The sequence below is a fragment of the Cyprinus carpio genome, chromosome B17, assembly GCF_018340385.1.
Source record: "Cyprinus carpio isolate SPL01 chromosome B17, ASM1834038v1, whole genome shotgun sequence".
Classification (NCBI taxonomy): domain Eukaryota; kingdom Metazoa; phylum Chordata; class Actinopteri; order Cypriniformes; family Cyprinidae; genus Cyprinus; species Cyprinus carpio.
In genome coordinates this window covers 5,853,971-5,870,554 of record NC_056613.1, presented here as the reverse complement: position 1 = coordinate 5,870,554, position 16,584 = coordinate 5,853,971, and the positions used below count along the sequence as shown (strand labels likewise).

The window sequence follows — 16,584 nt, the reverse complement described above, 5'->3', positions numbered from 1 at the left end:
GCTAAGAAGAATACAAATTTTACTTCAGCTTTTATGCCCAATTAAGGACAGATGAACAGACACTTGAATCATAGTATCATATTTGCTCATTTTTATAAACTTGAAACATCTTTTGTGCTCCCCCAGGGATTTTACAGTTTTCTAAAGCCCTAAAGGAATGTGTATCCCTTCAGTCTGTTGTACATTTCAGTTCATAAATGATCAACCATTACATTCTTCAGTTTACTTCCCCTTACCACACAATAACTAATATTTATGCTCCATATTTCCTTTCATTTTCTTTTGCTTTTTATTTCTGTTCTGTTTCTGATCATCTTCTTTCTTTCTCAGCATTTGCCTAACGATATTCACACGTTCATAATCATCCTGACTGTTTCTTTTTTCAGTTTAGCTCAAACAGTGATGGTTACAGTTACAGTGAGCAAGTGCCCAGTGATGCCAAGCATTCATGCCAGCAACCACTCGATTCCCTAAAGGCTCAGAAGAGCATCCCTATTACAAAATATTAGCATATGCTTTTTGATTTTAAAGGGATAGTTTACCCAAAAATAAAGTCACTCTTTTGTTGTTCTGAACCTTCTTCCACTGAATGATTATGATTCTTATACAGTACTGATTTTTTTGCAGTCTTTCCCCTTTCAATTTTATTATTTCTCTTAAAAATAAAGGTTCCAAAAGGGGGTTTTGACAGCGATGCCACAGAAGAACCATTTTTGGTTCTTCAAAAAAAAAAAAAAAATAAATAAATCTTTCAGTGAACAGTTTTTTTTTTTCTTAGAGTGAAGAACATTTTAAAAATCTAAAGGACCTTTTATGGAATGGAAAGGTTCTTCATGAAACTATAAATGAAAAAAATCTCATTTTTGTGCTTTATGGAGGACAAAAAACTTGTATTGGTTTAGAACAATATGAGGGCATGAAAATGACGACTTTTAATTTTGGGTGAACTATTTCTTTAATTATTGCTGTAATTTATCCATGTCAAATTGTCAACTGAGCACGAATTAAACAGGTAAATGCATGTGGGTTGAAAAGACACTTTTTTATTTGCGTATGTGCTCTATGTTTCATAGCCCATGTTCTCAGCACGACCTAACCTACCTAACCACTCACTGCATCATTCAAATGTCTCACGTTTTGAGTAGATGTGTTTCTGGACAGCTTAGATGTCATTTGTCATCATCGTTTGTCTGCCAGGATGCAAAGTCTCATTTCATTACTGTCACCCCTTTGTCCTGACCAGAACAACTCGAGCGTGTTGAAGATGGCATGAACCATATCAACAAAGACATGATGGAAGCTGAGAAAAGTTAAAAAGATGTAGGCAAATGCTGTGGACTTGTATGTCCCTGCGACAAGTAGGTACTGGTGAAGCGTCCAAGGCTCTCACCTGTCTGCTGCTGTCTGACTGTCTCTTGTCACTGTGAATGTTTAAGCCCTCTCTCTTTCTTTTTGTCCCTCTTTTCCTCCTTGCCTTCCCTTTCTCTTTCTCTCCTTGTGGCTTTTCCGCCCAATCTTTATTTCTTTTGGGGGCGTAAATTGACTAATGTTTAAATCAGAGCAACTGGAGCGCATCGAAGAGGACATGGATCAGATCAATAAGGACATGAAAGAAGCAGAAAAAGACATTTGACGGATCTAGGAAATCTCTGTGGTCTATGTCCATGTCCATGTAACAAGTAGGTGATGCCTGTCGCCTGCCTGCCTGCTTGCCTGCCCGAATCCGACAATTCTACTAGGAAAAAAACGCACGTGGCCAATTTGCACGCACGCTCTTGCTCGCTCCGTAGCCAACGCCACATCCCCCCACTGCGCTCTGCCTGGACTACTTCTCTGTGCATGGGGATGGTAGTAGAGCTAAGCCCATCTGCGGTGCCACTGGTTAACCCAAGTTGTAGCTGTAGGACTCTCTTCGGCTGAATGCGCAAATATGCTGGGCTCTATGCTTCACTGATCCGTTGGTCAAGGACTGTTGTTCGTAAATGTCAAGTCTGCTTAATATGCATGTGCTACTTTTTGAAATGCAAGAATTACACACTCCTTGAACAAACTTTGTGGACCGCAGATTAGAAATTCATGCTTTATTTACTTGAGGCTGGCAGAGCTGGTTTCCTGAAAGGCAAAGCATGTCACTGCATGTGGGTAACATGGTGGCCTGTGTAAACTGCTGACTGCTAATAATGTGCTATTCATACCTTAAAGGTGCACCGAGTCATTTTTTATTCTGTTAAGCACAGTTCTAGTCTACGAAATTTGATTGGTTAAGTGGCGCTCCAAGAATGAGCATAAACTCTCCAACAGCACTGGGACATTTCTTTGTTTGTATCCTCCAATGTTCATGTGACAATCAATCGGACAGTGAGGATTTTTCAGTGCGTCACTCCATCTGCTGGCTCTTTATTCAGTGATTCATTAGCAACACTGAAACAAACTAACCATGTTGAGCTTAATGTTTTTTAATGGGTCGTTTCAAAAACACTGATTCATTTCAGTTGTACTTAAACTAGCTTTTGAGTGAGTCACAATATTTACTTAATTCATTTATTCATTCAGGAAAGGACAGATGACTCTCTGTGAGTGAGTCACTGAATCATTTACTGAAATGGTTTGTCACTTTTTATAAACTTGAAACATCTTTTGTGCTCCCCAGGGAATTTTAGCAAAGCTTAACTAATTTAGCCCCTAAAGGAATGTGTATCCCTTCAGTCTGTTGTACATTTCAGTTCATAAATGATCAACCATTACATTCTTCAGTTTACTTCCCCTTACCACACAATAACTAATATTTATGCTCCATATTTCCTTTCATTTTCTTTTGCTTTTTATTTCTGTTCTGTTCTGTTTCTGATCATCTTCTTTCTTTTTCTAATTCTCAGCATTTGCCTAACGATTTCCACCCACGTTCATAGGTAATCATCCTGACTGTTTCTCTTTTTTTCAGTTTAGCTCAAACAGTGATGGTTACAGTTACAGTGAGCAAGTGCCCAGTGATGCCAAGCATTCATGCCAGCAACCACTGGATTCCCTAAAGGCTCAGAAGAGCATCCCTATTACAAAATATTAGCATATGCTTTTTTATTTTAAAGGGATAGTTTACCCAAAAATAAAGTCACTCTTATGTTGTTCTGAACCTTCTTCCACTGAATGATTATGATTCTTATACAGTGCTGATTTTTTTGCAGTCTTTCCCCTTTTCAATTTATTATTTCTCTTAAAATAAAGGTTCCAAAAGGGGGTTTTGACAGCGATGCCACAGAAGAACCATTTTTGGTTCTTAAAAAAAAATAAATAAATAAATAAATCTTTCAGTGAACAGTTTTTTTTTTTCTTAGAGTGAAGAACATTTTAAAAATCTAAAGGACCTTTTATGGAATGGAAAGGTTCTTCATGAAACTATAAATGAAAAAAATCTCATTTTTGTGCTTTATGGAGGACAAAAAAACTTGTATTGGTTTTTGAACAACTATGAGGGCATGAAAATTACGACTTTTAATTTTGGGTGAACTATTTCTTTAATTATTGCTGTAATTTATCCATGTCAAATTGTCAACTGAGCACGAATTAAACAGGTAAATGCATGTGGGTTGAAAAGACACTTTTTTTATTTGCGTATGTGCTCTATGTTTCATAGCCCATGTTCTTCAGCAACGACCTAACCTACCTAACCACTCACTGCATCATTCAAATGTCTCACGTTTTGAGTAGATGTGTTTCTGGACAGCTTAGATGTCATTTGTCATCATCGTTTGTCTGCCAGGATGCAAAGTCTCATTTCATTACTGTCACCCCTTTGTCCTGACCAGAACAACTCGAGCGTGTTGAAGATGGCATGAACCATATCAACAAAGACATGATGGAAGCTGAGAAAAGTTTAAAAGATGTAGGCAAATGCTGTGGACTTGTATGTCCCTGCGACAAGTAGGTACTGGTGAAGCGTCCAAGGCTCTCACCTGTCTGCTGCTGTCTGACTGTCTCTTGTCACTGTGAATGTTTAAGCCTCTCTCTTTCTTTTTGTCCCTCTTTTCCTCCTTGCCTTCCCTTTCTCTTTCTCTCCTTGTTGCTTTTCCGCACTCTTTATTTCTTTTGGGGGCGTAATTGACTAATGTTTAAATCAGAGCAACTGGAGCGCATCGAAGAGGGAATGGATCAGATCAATAAGGACATGAAAGAAGCAGAAAAGAATTTGACGGATCTAGGAAATCTCTGTGGTCTATGTCCATGTCCATGTAACAAGTAGGTGATGCCTGTCGCCTGCCTGCCTGCCTGCTTGCCTGCCTTTATCCGACAAATAGGAAAAAACGCACGTGGCCAATTTGCACGCTCGCTCTTGCTCGCTCCGTAGCTGCCACATCCCCCCACTGCGCTCTGCCTGGACTACTTCTCTGTGCATGGGGATGGTAGTAGAGCTAAGTCCATCTGCGGTGCCACTGGTTAACCCATAGTTGTAGCTGTAGGCCCTACTCTCTTCGGCTGAATGCGCAAATATGCTGGGCTCTATGCTTCACTGATCCGTTGGTCAAGGACTGTTGTTCGTAAATGTCAAGTGCCTGCTTAATATGCATGTGCTACTTTTTGAAATGCAAGAATTACACACTCCTTGAACAAACTTTGTGGACCGCAGATTAGAAATTCATGCTTTATTTACTTGAGGCTGGCAGAGCTGACCTACTCAAATTCAAATCATTTAACCACATTTCTATAAAAGGTGCACCGAGTCATTTTTTATTCTGTTAAGCACAGTTCTAGTCTACGAAATTTGATTGGTTAAGTGGCGCTCCAAGAATGAGCATAAACTCTCCAACAGCACTGGGACATTCTTTGTTTGTATCCTCAATGTTCATGTGACAATCAATCGGACAGTGAGGATTTTTCAGTGACTCCATCTGCTGGTTATTTATTCAGTGATTCATTTATAAACACTGAAACAAGAGACTAACCATGTGTGAGTCAATTAATCATTTTTTAATGGATTTGTTCAAAAACACTGATTCATTTAGGGAAAATAAAATGACTATCTTTGAGTGAGTCACTTCATATTTTAAAAAATTCATTGATTCATTCAGGAAAGAAACAAGTGACTCTCTGTGAGTGAGTCACTGAATCATTTACTGAAATGGTTTGTCACTGAATTGTTAGTTCATAAAAAAATAAATTAATTCCTTGAATCATTTAGCAATCTAAGTAACTAATTTATGGCGTTATTTCCCTGTCAAAAGTCGAGAGCGCATTATTGTAGCGCGAAAGTACATTAATATAATGCGCGAGCGCGAATCCCTCTGCACGCGCGCGCGGAATATAATGTGCGGAGCCCGAATCTCTCAGAACTGGGCGCACGCTCTCAGATACACGTTGCTCTTGTAAGAATTTTCTCTGGGCTTGCTCAGAGAGTATGCCTGCACTTAAAACGTGTTCAGTGCAATCGCGAACCTCTCCTCTTCGCTTAAAGTAAGCGTGTATGTGCTTAGACTGTGTCCCGTGCGTTCCGCGCGCATGGCCAAGTACTCTTCTCTTTCGAATTCTTTCTCTTTGCTCTTGGCATAAACGCTGTCAAAAACGGCAACAACCAATCAGAAATAGGCTTCCACGACTGACCATTGAAAACGCGACATCGTACATGGAATCTTATTGGTTGATGGGCATTTCGGCTCTTTTTCATGAGCCGGCTCGTTTGACTCAGCTCACTGAAAAGAGCCGGCTCTTTTGGCTCACAAACGGCTCTTTTAAAAAAAATAATAATGTTTTGACTATGATAGGGGTGAAAGCAATTCTAATTTAATTATTAAATGAAATCATACTCACAATGTCTCACAATTTCTTTAAAAATGCATTGATTTGTTATGAAAAAAGAATACTATTAAACATTTGCATTTAAATTACAACTTTTTAATGTATAGTCTAGGTAATTTATATGTAAAATAATCCAATCGCCCTCTTCCCAGACATTTCTAAGATACATTTGACATATTTAACATCAAAACAAATAAATCTGGTTACCTGAGATCGTCGATTCGGTGGATCCATCTCGGCTTGTCTTGATTGAACTTCAATATCAACCAATAAGATTCCATGTACGATGTCGCGTTTTCATTGGTCAGTCGTTGAAGCCTATTTCTGATTGGTTGTTGCCATTTTGACAGCGTTTATGCCGAGAGCAAAGAGAAAGAAATTGAAGAGAAGAGTACTTGGCCATGTGTGAACGCACGGGACACAGTCTAAGCACATACACGCTTACTTTAAGCGAAGAGGAGAGATTCGCGATTGCACTGAACACGGTTTAAGTGCAGGCATACTCTCTGAGCAAGCCCAGAGAAAATTCTTACAAGAGCAACGTGTATCTGAGAGCGCGCGCCCAGTTCCCGCGCGCGAGCAGAGAGATTCGCGCTCGCACATTATATTCCGAGCGCGAGCAGAGAGATTCGCGCTCGCACATTATATTAATGTACTTTCGCGCTACAATAATGCGCTCTCGACATTTGACAGGGAAATAACGCCATACTAATTAACTAAGCAACCAATCCGTTCAAAAACACTGATTTACCCTTACGAAAAAGAAGTTTATTCAAGTGTGCTAATGGTATACTTATTTTAAACTAAAAAATAGGAAAGTATGCTTTTAGTTTACTTTTTATGTACTTCTCAGAAATGGGCTTTATGTACTTCTAAGAAATATACTTAAAATGACAATTAAGTATACTTGACTTATACTTACAAAAAGTCTAAATATATTTGAACTATACTTGTGCTCCTAGAAACTGTGTTTTCATTGTTATACGGTAGGTAGTACACATTTTCTGTACAGAATTTCCAAGAAAAAACAAGTGAAGAAGAAAAAGAAACAACAGATACTAACACATGTAACACGATCATCTGACAAACAGCATCAAAACGGTAACATTATGGAATAAAATGTCGACTGACGAAGAGGTAATAATTACAGTCAAGCTTTGGGGTGTTGATCGACTCCATCTACATTTTGATTATCATTCTGAATCCAATTCATAGTCTTTTTCAGCTTTTTGTTCAAAATGTTATTTTTTTATGAAACTTACCCACATTAAAGTGTTTTTAAAAAAAGAATGCATGAAGCTAAAATGTTTTTGTTTACAAGCAGATACCCTGTTCTTTCTTTGGATGTTTTGTATGTTCAGATATTTATATAACAAAATATATACAAATTAAAACCTAAATAGGGACATAGTAGTATACTTAAAGTGTGATGTAAAGTTTACTTAAAGAAACTTATGAGTATACTTGCAGTATAAAACTACTAAACCAGTACTGAGACTATACTTCAAAGTGTACAAAGTATTTAATTAGTAAACTGTCAGTATACCTAAAGTTCACTTTTAGTATAATTGCAGTACAAAGAGGTAAACTCTACACTTACAAGTATACTACTAGAACACTGATATTTGTATACTTGCTACATAAAGTAAAATTGAAAATATACTTGAACTTTACTTAAGTATACTTAATAAAATAAACTTGAAGTATACTACTTTTTGGTAAGGGTAATCAGAAAAGAAGCAACTGACTGTCAATATCAGAAAGCTGATACAGAAAACAACAGTATGATCTTGCAGAACTGTATGGCTTCAAATATGGCTCATCCAATCAGAATTTATAGTAGAAACTTCTTGCTTTTTAAAATGGCATAAAAAAGAATATTTGAACAAATTAGTAAATGTTTACATGGTTATATACATTGTACAGGAAGATAAGTTAATGAAGTAATGCTTTATGTAGTGATTTCTTTGATTGATAGATATTGTTTGAGAGTTGTGGGTAGATTAATTCTTCACTGGGAATTTTGTTATTAACTTTAAAATGATTTGTTAATTAAAGAAAAAATTACTTAGTGCACCCTTAAACCTTGTAAATGTACAAGCTCATTCAAACAAGTTTTCAGCAGTATCCAAGTGGGCACAGACATCGATTCTTATTATTCTCTGTTTCATGAGTTGCAAATATTATGCTAATAATATTCTGTGTGACCAACTCTTGCATAATGGTGCAGGCACTGCATAAATACTCATGTGAGCAACTGTCACTGGCTGAAAAGTGTTGAACGGTCATCAGCGATAATGCAGGCCATCACCAAACGCCAGTTGTTTGATGAAGTATTTATGAATGTTAACTATTGGGTAGATTCTTATTCCTTTTATGTATTTGGGGTTGAAGTAATCAAAGTGTAACAGAGCAAAACAGTAAATGTCTATATATTTTTTTACTTTTAAAGTCAACATGAAAGGCAAGTTTGTGTAATGAATATTCAATGGGAAAATGTCAAGTGGGAGCTTGATTTTATTAGAAATCGATTGGATTGGGAAACTGGTCTTTTTATGACAGGTGGCTTGATTAGAGCTCTAGTAAGCCGAAAAGAAAAGTTGTTTCAAGGGTGATGCAAGTTATTACATTTAATGAAAGATAATGAATCATGCACAGTAAGAATGTGTATTAAGAAGGTAAACAAGGTAAATTTTGATTTCATGTTGACTTTAAAGCATGCACAAATGAATGTAAAGGAGATTTTGGCTTACCTCAGAACTTTTATTCATGCTTCTTTTTAAAGACACGCACCTGTGTCTGTGTCAGTAATGATTAAGGTCATGGTTGAGTCTCACTGCCTCTGGTCAGAGCTTTTCATATCAGCTCCTGTAGTCACAATGGCAGTGGCATAAGGCGATATGTACCATGAAATCTCCATATACTGTAGAAACAGCCCTATCTTACATAAAAGGTTGAAATGAAAGGTAATAGCTTATAGGAAATCACCTGCATTGCTTAGAGAGTTGCTGTGAGCTTTGTTCAGACAAGCAGAAAAAATCCCATTTTTTAAGTACATATGTATATTGACCTCAAACCTGTTAAAAACAAGTTTTTGACAAACCAAATTTTTCAGTCATATGTTTTTTTAAAATTCAGATTTCAAAATGTGTTTACTCCGTTTTTTTCCCATATTTGGCACATGAGTACCACAAGGGCTGAGGCAAAACTTTCCATTACAATATCAGGTTGTCCTTGTGGGTAAACTATAAATGTTTCGGGCCTTGTGAGAGGGAATTACTGTGAGAGGGAGGGCTTACCAATAAAAAATACATATATGCTGGGCCTCTTGAATTTTTGTAACATTTCTCAGTTTTGTGTAAGAAATTCTCTTGAGATAATGTTAAACTTAAGGGATAGTTCACACCAACATGAATACTCACCCTCATGTCTGTATGAGTTTTCATCTTTGGAACACAAAATAAACTGTTTCTGTTTCTAGTTTAAATCAGTGGCAGTATTATTTATATACTGTTATAGTATATATTAATATATATTTAATTAGCTTTTATTTTTATATTTTTAGTTTTTATTTCTCTCTCTATTTTTCATTTTTTATTTTTTATTTTTTTACATTTTAGTCATTTTGTTGTGCTTTTGTCTTTTTTTTTTTTTTTTTTTTTTTTTTTTACATTTATTACATTTTAATTTATTTTCATTTCAGTTTTTATTTTAGTACTTAAACTTATTTTATTGTGTTAGCTGCCAGGGCAATATATTAGATTTTTTAGTCTTTCATTAGTATTTATTTTTTTATTTTGCCTTTATCTTAGTTAAAGATTTAAAGATATATATATATATATATATATATATATATATGTATATATATATAATATATATATATAGTTTTAGTGAAAAATAACAACACTATGTGCTGTAGTTATATGGACAAAAACACTGAGGCATTTTTCAGAGCATTTTCTTATGTGTCCCACAGAAGAAAGAAGTTTGAAATTACATGAGGATGAGTAAATTGTGGCAGAGTTTTTTCTTTTAATGTCTTTAAGTTACTATGGTGACTGTTATACACTGGATATTGGCTGTCTGAACAAGCAGGTCTGATTTCATCACTTACAGAATCACTTACTAAAGATTGGATTTGAAAAGTGGGTGCAGTGTGAACAAAGCCTTAGACCTTTTCTGTATGCTTACTGTTACTAAACAGCCTAACTCCCTTCCCTGCCTGAATGCAATGCATGTTACTTGTTATGAGAAATGCTTTTTATTGGTTTATTGATTTCATTAAAAAGCTAACATGCTGTATCTAAATGTTTAATGAACAGACTTTAGACACTTGTAATAGGTCTAATCTGTACTCTCACTGAGAACATGTTATTTCTGAATGCTTCTCTTTGTCTCTTCACCTTGATAATTGTTGTGAACCTCCTCTAATTGACTGTCACGTCTCCATCAGTGTCTATGTAATTGTCTGTCACACCCCACTGTAAGTGACGTGTACGTTAGTTCCAGGAAAGTGTTGTTCATTTATTCATGAGCACCTTTAGTGCATGTAATTCCATAACATGCAGATAATCCTGACCACCATTTCCTGTTTTAAGTGTTCTCTATCTGCATGTAGTCCCTCTCAGTGCATGTGTAGTGCTTTATAGTGTAACTGAACACCGTTCGGCTTCTCACCCTGTGCCTCTCGCTTCCTGTGGTTGTTCAGGCTGAAAGGTGGTGGCCAGTCATGGGGTAATAACCAGGATGGGGTGGTGTCCAGCCAGCCGGCCCGTGTGGTCGATGAACGTGAGCAGATGGCCATCAGCGGAGGATTCATCCGCAGGTCAGTTACTTAGGAGAGATTACTGCAAATACAGAAGAATTCAGAGGACTTTGGTGAGTAGATATTTGAGAGAGTCCTAATCTTATATATTTTGACAAATTATGAAATTTGTCATTTTATTTTATAAGCATGTTGTTAGCTATACCAACATCATGGATTTGATTCCCAGGGAATGCATGAACTGGAAAAATGTATACGAAAAAAAATTATGCTTAATTAGCTAAAAGTACATGCCAAATGTATATATAGTCAATTGTCACACCAGTTTTTAGTATGGAAATGCATAATAACAACAATAATATATAATTATAAGTATAATATTTAATTATTTAAAATGTATTATTTTATTTTAATTCATTCATTTAATGTGAAAAAATACTCAGATATTATTTAAATTGTAAAGTAATAAATCAGGTAATATTTGTTGTACTGCCTTTTCATGACAATTACGCGAATCGGTTATTTGTAGTAGGCTACTCTAATGCAAAACATAGTAGTAGTATTATTAATAATAATAGTAGTGTTGGTAAAATCTTGTTCATTTATGTAATGCAAAAATAATTATATTTTACAATTTATATTTTTTAAATTGTAAAATATAATTTTATAAATTACTGAATCAATGTGGTATGTAGTGTACACTGTAAAAATGATTTTTCGAAGTTGTAAATAAAACAAAGATTATTGGAGAGTATTTTACAATGCAGACTTGTAATTATTTATGAAATTTACTATCAGCTTCTGAGAATTTTCACATTTATTTTTGGTACAGTGCAAGGAAAAAATTAAACTGAAGAGTTTTTGAGAAGATGAAAGTAGCAGGAATATTCCAAAATATTTGGAATAAAAACTAAAATCGTGATATAAAGTCTTGCTGTTTACTATTGCTATTTGTTGCTATGGCTACAGGCATCACCTGCCAGTTAGAGCAGTGTATTGACTTCAGTTACCTGTTCGTACAGACATTTTTCGATCATTAGCTCTTGTCGGCTGTTGTGTGGACAGATCAATTTGAGCGACATGTTAGTAAATACGCTTGTCGGTCCCAAACACTGACTGTGTGAACGAAAGCTAATTGTACTGTGGTTGTTTTCATCTATCCAATGTATCAGCAGTAAGTACACCACGCTTCACTTGTCAGTGAGTCACGAGGATCTCTATAATTGTCTGTAGAAGACGAATGTCCGCTTTGTGCCAGACTGTAGCTGCGGGCAAGTCAGGAATGGTCATGAAAGCACTGAGCTGTTGTTGGTCTGCTGTCTCAAAATATCCCCTGTCAGTCCACAAACAAAATGAAATGTTTAGCTAGAGTCCATATACAACTTAATTGTTTTAGACAGTTGTTCTAGTCATGCTCGTGTAGACAGAATCCTTGGGTTAGGTAATGTGAGTAAACAGAATCACCCACTGTATCATCATGTGCTTAATGTCCTTTTTCTGTCCTGGACAACCTATCAGACTATGGAAGCATGTTTCCGCAACAGAATAAAAAAATTAAAAAGGTAACTGTGACATTTTATCTTACAATTCGGACCTTATATCTTGCAATTTTGAAAAAAAAAAAAAAAGTCTGTATTGTGAGATAAAAAGTCTCAATTTTTTATTACATGGCAGAAAAAAAACAATTGCAAGATGTGAACTCAGACTTGTGAGATGTAAACTAGGAACTGTGCCTGAATTCAGAATTCAGTTTATAACTCGCAATTCTGATTTTATATAGAATTCTAAGTTTACCTCTCACAATACTTTTTGTTTCTCGCTGTTCTGAGAAAAAACTCAGAATTGCAAGATATGAACTCAGAACTGTGACTTATTTCTTGTAATTCTGAGTTTGTAACTCGCAATTCAGATTTTTTTTCTCAGTCCTGAGTTTAATTAACTAAATTCTAAAGGAATTCTGAGCTTACATTTAAAAAAAAAAAAAAAGAACAAGAACTTCAGAATTGCATGATAAAAAGCATGAGCCATGAAATAAAAAGTCAAAAATACCTTTTTTTTAATTCTGTGACGAGGCTTCCATATTGGACAGATTAGACAATATTAACTTTATAAATATATGTTCATAATTAAATGCAAAAAATGTTACATCAAAAAAATAATAAATAAAAATATAATAACTACATCATAACTCTCTAATTCAAAAATACTTAATTAAAAATTCAATGTAACAAATTAAAAATGGGTTGCTGGTGAAGATATTGTGCCCATCTCAATCAGTGCTCTCAATAAATCCAGTCTGTTTTTTTTTTTTTCATCTTCAGGGTAACAAATGATGCACGAGAGAATGAAATGGATGAGAATTTTGGAAGCAGTTAGGGAAGTATACATCGGGGGTAACCTCCGGCCACATGCTCTCGACATGGGCAACGAGATTGACACCCAGAACCGTCAAATCGACAGGATTATGGACATGGTAAGATCATGATATTGTAATACTGGAGAAATTATTACTCAACACAAGAGCATCAACAGAGACCGCAAACTCTCTCATGAGATAAGAGCTTCTAATTATACCACAAGATGCTTGTTTGTGCTTTAATGTCAAATCCCACTGTACAAATACCTTCTGAGATCAATATTTGTTTGGAGTAGAGCAATTATGAATTTTGGATCATAAATGCATTTTATAAGGGCATCATTATTCATCATTATTGTGCATTATTGTTGCTATTGCTCTTAAACTGAACCCCTCAGAACAGTGGTTTTCCAAGGGGGCTGCAGCATGAAATTGTTTAAAGATAAAAAAATAATAATCTAATTAAAAAATTAAAATCAAAATATACTATAAATCAAAAAAAAAAAAAAAAATTTCAACTCAAATTCATAATTTGACATAATTCATACTAATATAAAAAATAAATCTAACTTAATTAAAATACCAAATTGATTCTTTGATTTCAGTTAATATATTACTATAAACATTATTATTATTATTATTCATATGAATATATTAAAGTAGTCTAACTTAATTAAAATACTAAAAAACACTAAAATCATGCTTGTTTTCTTTTCAATAACTATTGATTTCACTGAACAGCAGTTCATGAAACTTCATAAATTACAAAATGAATTGTGATTCTCCTTCGGGGCTCAGCAAACTTCCAAGAGGCTATTTAAATAAATATATAATTATGACTCAATAATATAATATATTATATGTTACAATATTAAAATAAATAATATAACACTTCTATAAATTTAATAAAACACAAAAAAAATCATGTAAAACAAAAAAATAAAACATTAAAAAAAATAAATAAATATTAAGACAATTAAGCATAACCAATTTTCAGTACTATAAAGCATATATAACATGTTTGTTCATATATAATAATAATAATCATTATTTGTTCTTATTAATTTAATGTGACAGTACTCCAATATTTTAAAAGTAAAAATTGTAATCAAATAGTAATTAAATCAGGTACCATTTGTTGCACTTTCGTATATTATTAAAATCATTAAGACCTTTTTTTGCATTGTGACATTATTTTCATGATGAAAATTAGCACAATCATAAATGCAACAAAAATTATTGAGGTTGTTTCCATGTTCTCAAAGTAAGAAGAACTAGAAAAGTTTGGTTGTAATGGTTTTTACTGACTTTGACACACAAACTACTTTTCACAATTACTGTATTATATCACTCACAATGTAATAACAAAAAACACAACTGGTGTTCTGTTTTATTATTTTTTGTCTTTCTAGGCCGACACTTCTAACAAAACCTGGATCGACGAAGCCAACCAGCGTGCCACCACAAGAGGGGTTGGGCAGGCTAACCCAGAAAACCCCTGCGAGAAACAAGTTTGGCGTGCCTTCCCCTCCTGCTGTATACCTGCAAACAGTGCACATGTGCTTTCACAACCGACTGGTTTTTGCAACACATGCACTTATCAGCCCCTCTACGCTCTATCTGGGAAGTGTCGCGTGTGTCTGTCTTAACTGATAGTCTAGTAAATGGTCACATTTACTTCTGTCTCTTTCTCTCCAAGGTTTTTTAAAGACATTGGTAGTTGATTGGCTAAGTCACGTTCAGTTTCGTCTTCAGTCTTTTTGTTGGTTTCTTTATTTTTTTTTTAAAGGTTATATTATTAAATAATTATATATACACCATTGTGGTAGAAATTCTTAAAGGTTTCGTCATCTGTGTTGAGCATATATAACATGTTTGTTCATATATAATAATAATAATCATTATTTGTTCTAATATTAAGACAATTAAGCATAACCAATTTTCAGTACTATAAAGCATATATAACATGTTTGTTCATATATAATAATAATAATCATTATTTGTTCTTATTAATTTAATGTGACAGTACTCCAATATTTTAAAGTAAAAATTGTAATAAATAGTAATAAATCAGGTAACATTTGTTGCACTTTCGTATATATTAAAATCATTAAGACCTTTTTTTTGCATTGTGACATTATTTTCATGAAAATTAGCACAATATAATGCAACAAAAATTATATGTTGTTTACATTTTAAAGTAATAAACTAGATAATATTTGTTGTAATTTTTTACTGATTTAAACAAAAAATAATTTTAACAATTACTGTATTATATCACTCCCAGTTAATAAAAAAAACACCTGTTGTATCTGTATCTATTATTTTTGTCTTCTAGGCCGATTCTAACAAAACCAGGATCGACGAAGCCAACCAGCGTGCCACAAAGACAAAGATGCAGTGCATAAACCCAAACCACAAATAGAAATGCTTTCTCTCCCCTCCCCCCCCCATACCTACAACAGCAAACATTTCACATTTCACCTTCACCCGACTGGTTTGCACACATGCACTTATCAGCCCCTCTACGCTCTATCTAGGAAGTGTCGTCGTGTGTCTGTCTTAACTGATAGTCTAGTAAATGGTCACATTTACTCTGTATCTTTCTCTCCAAAGGTTAAATGTACATTTGTGCATATTTGATGGCTAGAGCTCACGTCAAGTTTCTTCTTCTTCTTTTTGTTGGTTTCTTTTTTTTTTTTTTTAAGTGTATATTTATTAAATATATATATATACACACATTTTTTGGAATGAAATTTCTTAAAGGTTTTCAGTCATCTGTGTGTCCATGCTCTTTGTTTTACTCGATATAAGCCATGCTTCATATTCAGATGTAGCGAGACAGGAGACGAATAAGATTGTGAGGTGCAGGAGATCACATGACGGATTGCTTATCTTAGCCTGCCATTTTGTAATCGCCTTTAGACAGTGTTCAGTATTCCACCTAAATGGGTCATATATGTACTGTATACAGCGTGTCACTTTCACTTATTCTTACCCACGTCGTTCCCCAAGTGTAGACATTACCATACAGCATGGGCATGTCAGTACATGCATTCGGTTTGAAGCAACATCACAATAGTGCCACTCTTTTTATTTCTGTACATCTGCAAAATGTGTCAGTTGATGTAAAATTGGAACTAAATACCAATAAAAACTAAACAAACCTGAATCTATTGTTTTCTGCATTGGTTCTTTGTGTGATGCTTTGTATCTGATTTAATATCTTCCTAACCCAGAGACAATAGCAAGCGTTTACTGTTGATACAAGAGTGTTAGAGTAGCGCTGTACTAACTCAGATCCTCTTTGAACCAGGGGGTTTATGTGGATTATGCCTGACAACGTCACTAAGCACTTCCAAATGCTGAAATACACAAGTACACACACACTGGTGCAATGCACACAACATGGATAAACATGACCAAGTGTAAACTTAGGTGTTAGGGGACGGCTGGCCAATCGTGATTATTGAAGTCAGCTGCCAGTAATGTACAGCAACATTATTAACAGGCTGGAAAAATTTCAATTATTTGAGAAGATTACACACCATAATGAACAGATCATAATCAAGATGGAGTAAATAGGGCTTAATATATTGGTATAATTAAAATATAAATTTTCTAACATAAAACCATAAAATGGTTGTTGTTTTTTACAGTATTTTCTGGCAAACTT

General features: G+C 34.6%; 1 protein-coding gene across 1 annotated transcript in view; it reads left to right on the top strand.

Annotated features, from left to right (window-relative positions):
* Positions 1-16,080, top strand: part of LOC109106848 (synaptosome associated protein 25b) — a 44,524-nt gene extending 28,444 nt beyond the window's left edge. Inside the window, 7 exon segments of the mRNA XM_042743309.1 lie at positions 4,116-4,233; positions 10,496-10,612; positions 12,874-12,913; positions 12,915-13,025; positions 15,247-15,300; positions 15,302-15,379; positions 15,381-16,080. Of these exon segments, the coding sequence (XP_042599243.1) occupies positions 4,116-4,233; positions 10,496-10,612; positions 12,874-12,913; positions 12,915-13,025; positions 15,247-15,300; positions 15,302-15,379; positions 15,381-15,551 (689 nt within the window). The 3' untranslated portion in view covers positions 15,552-16,080.
* Positions 16,081-16,584: the final 504 nt, after the last annotated feature.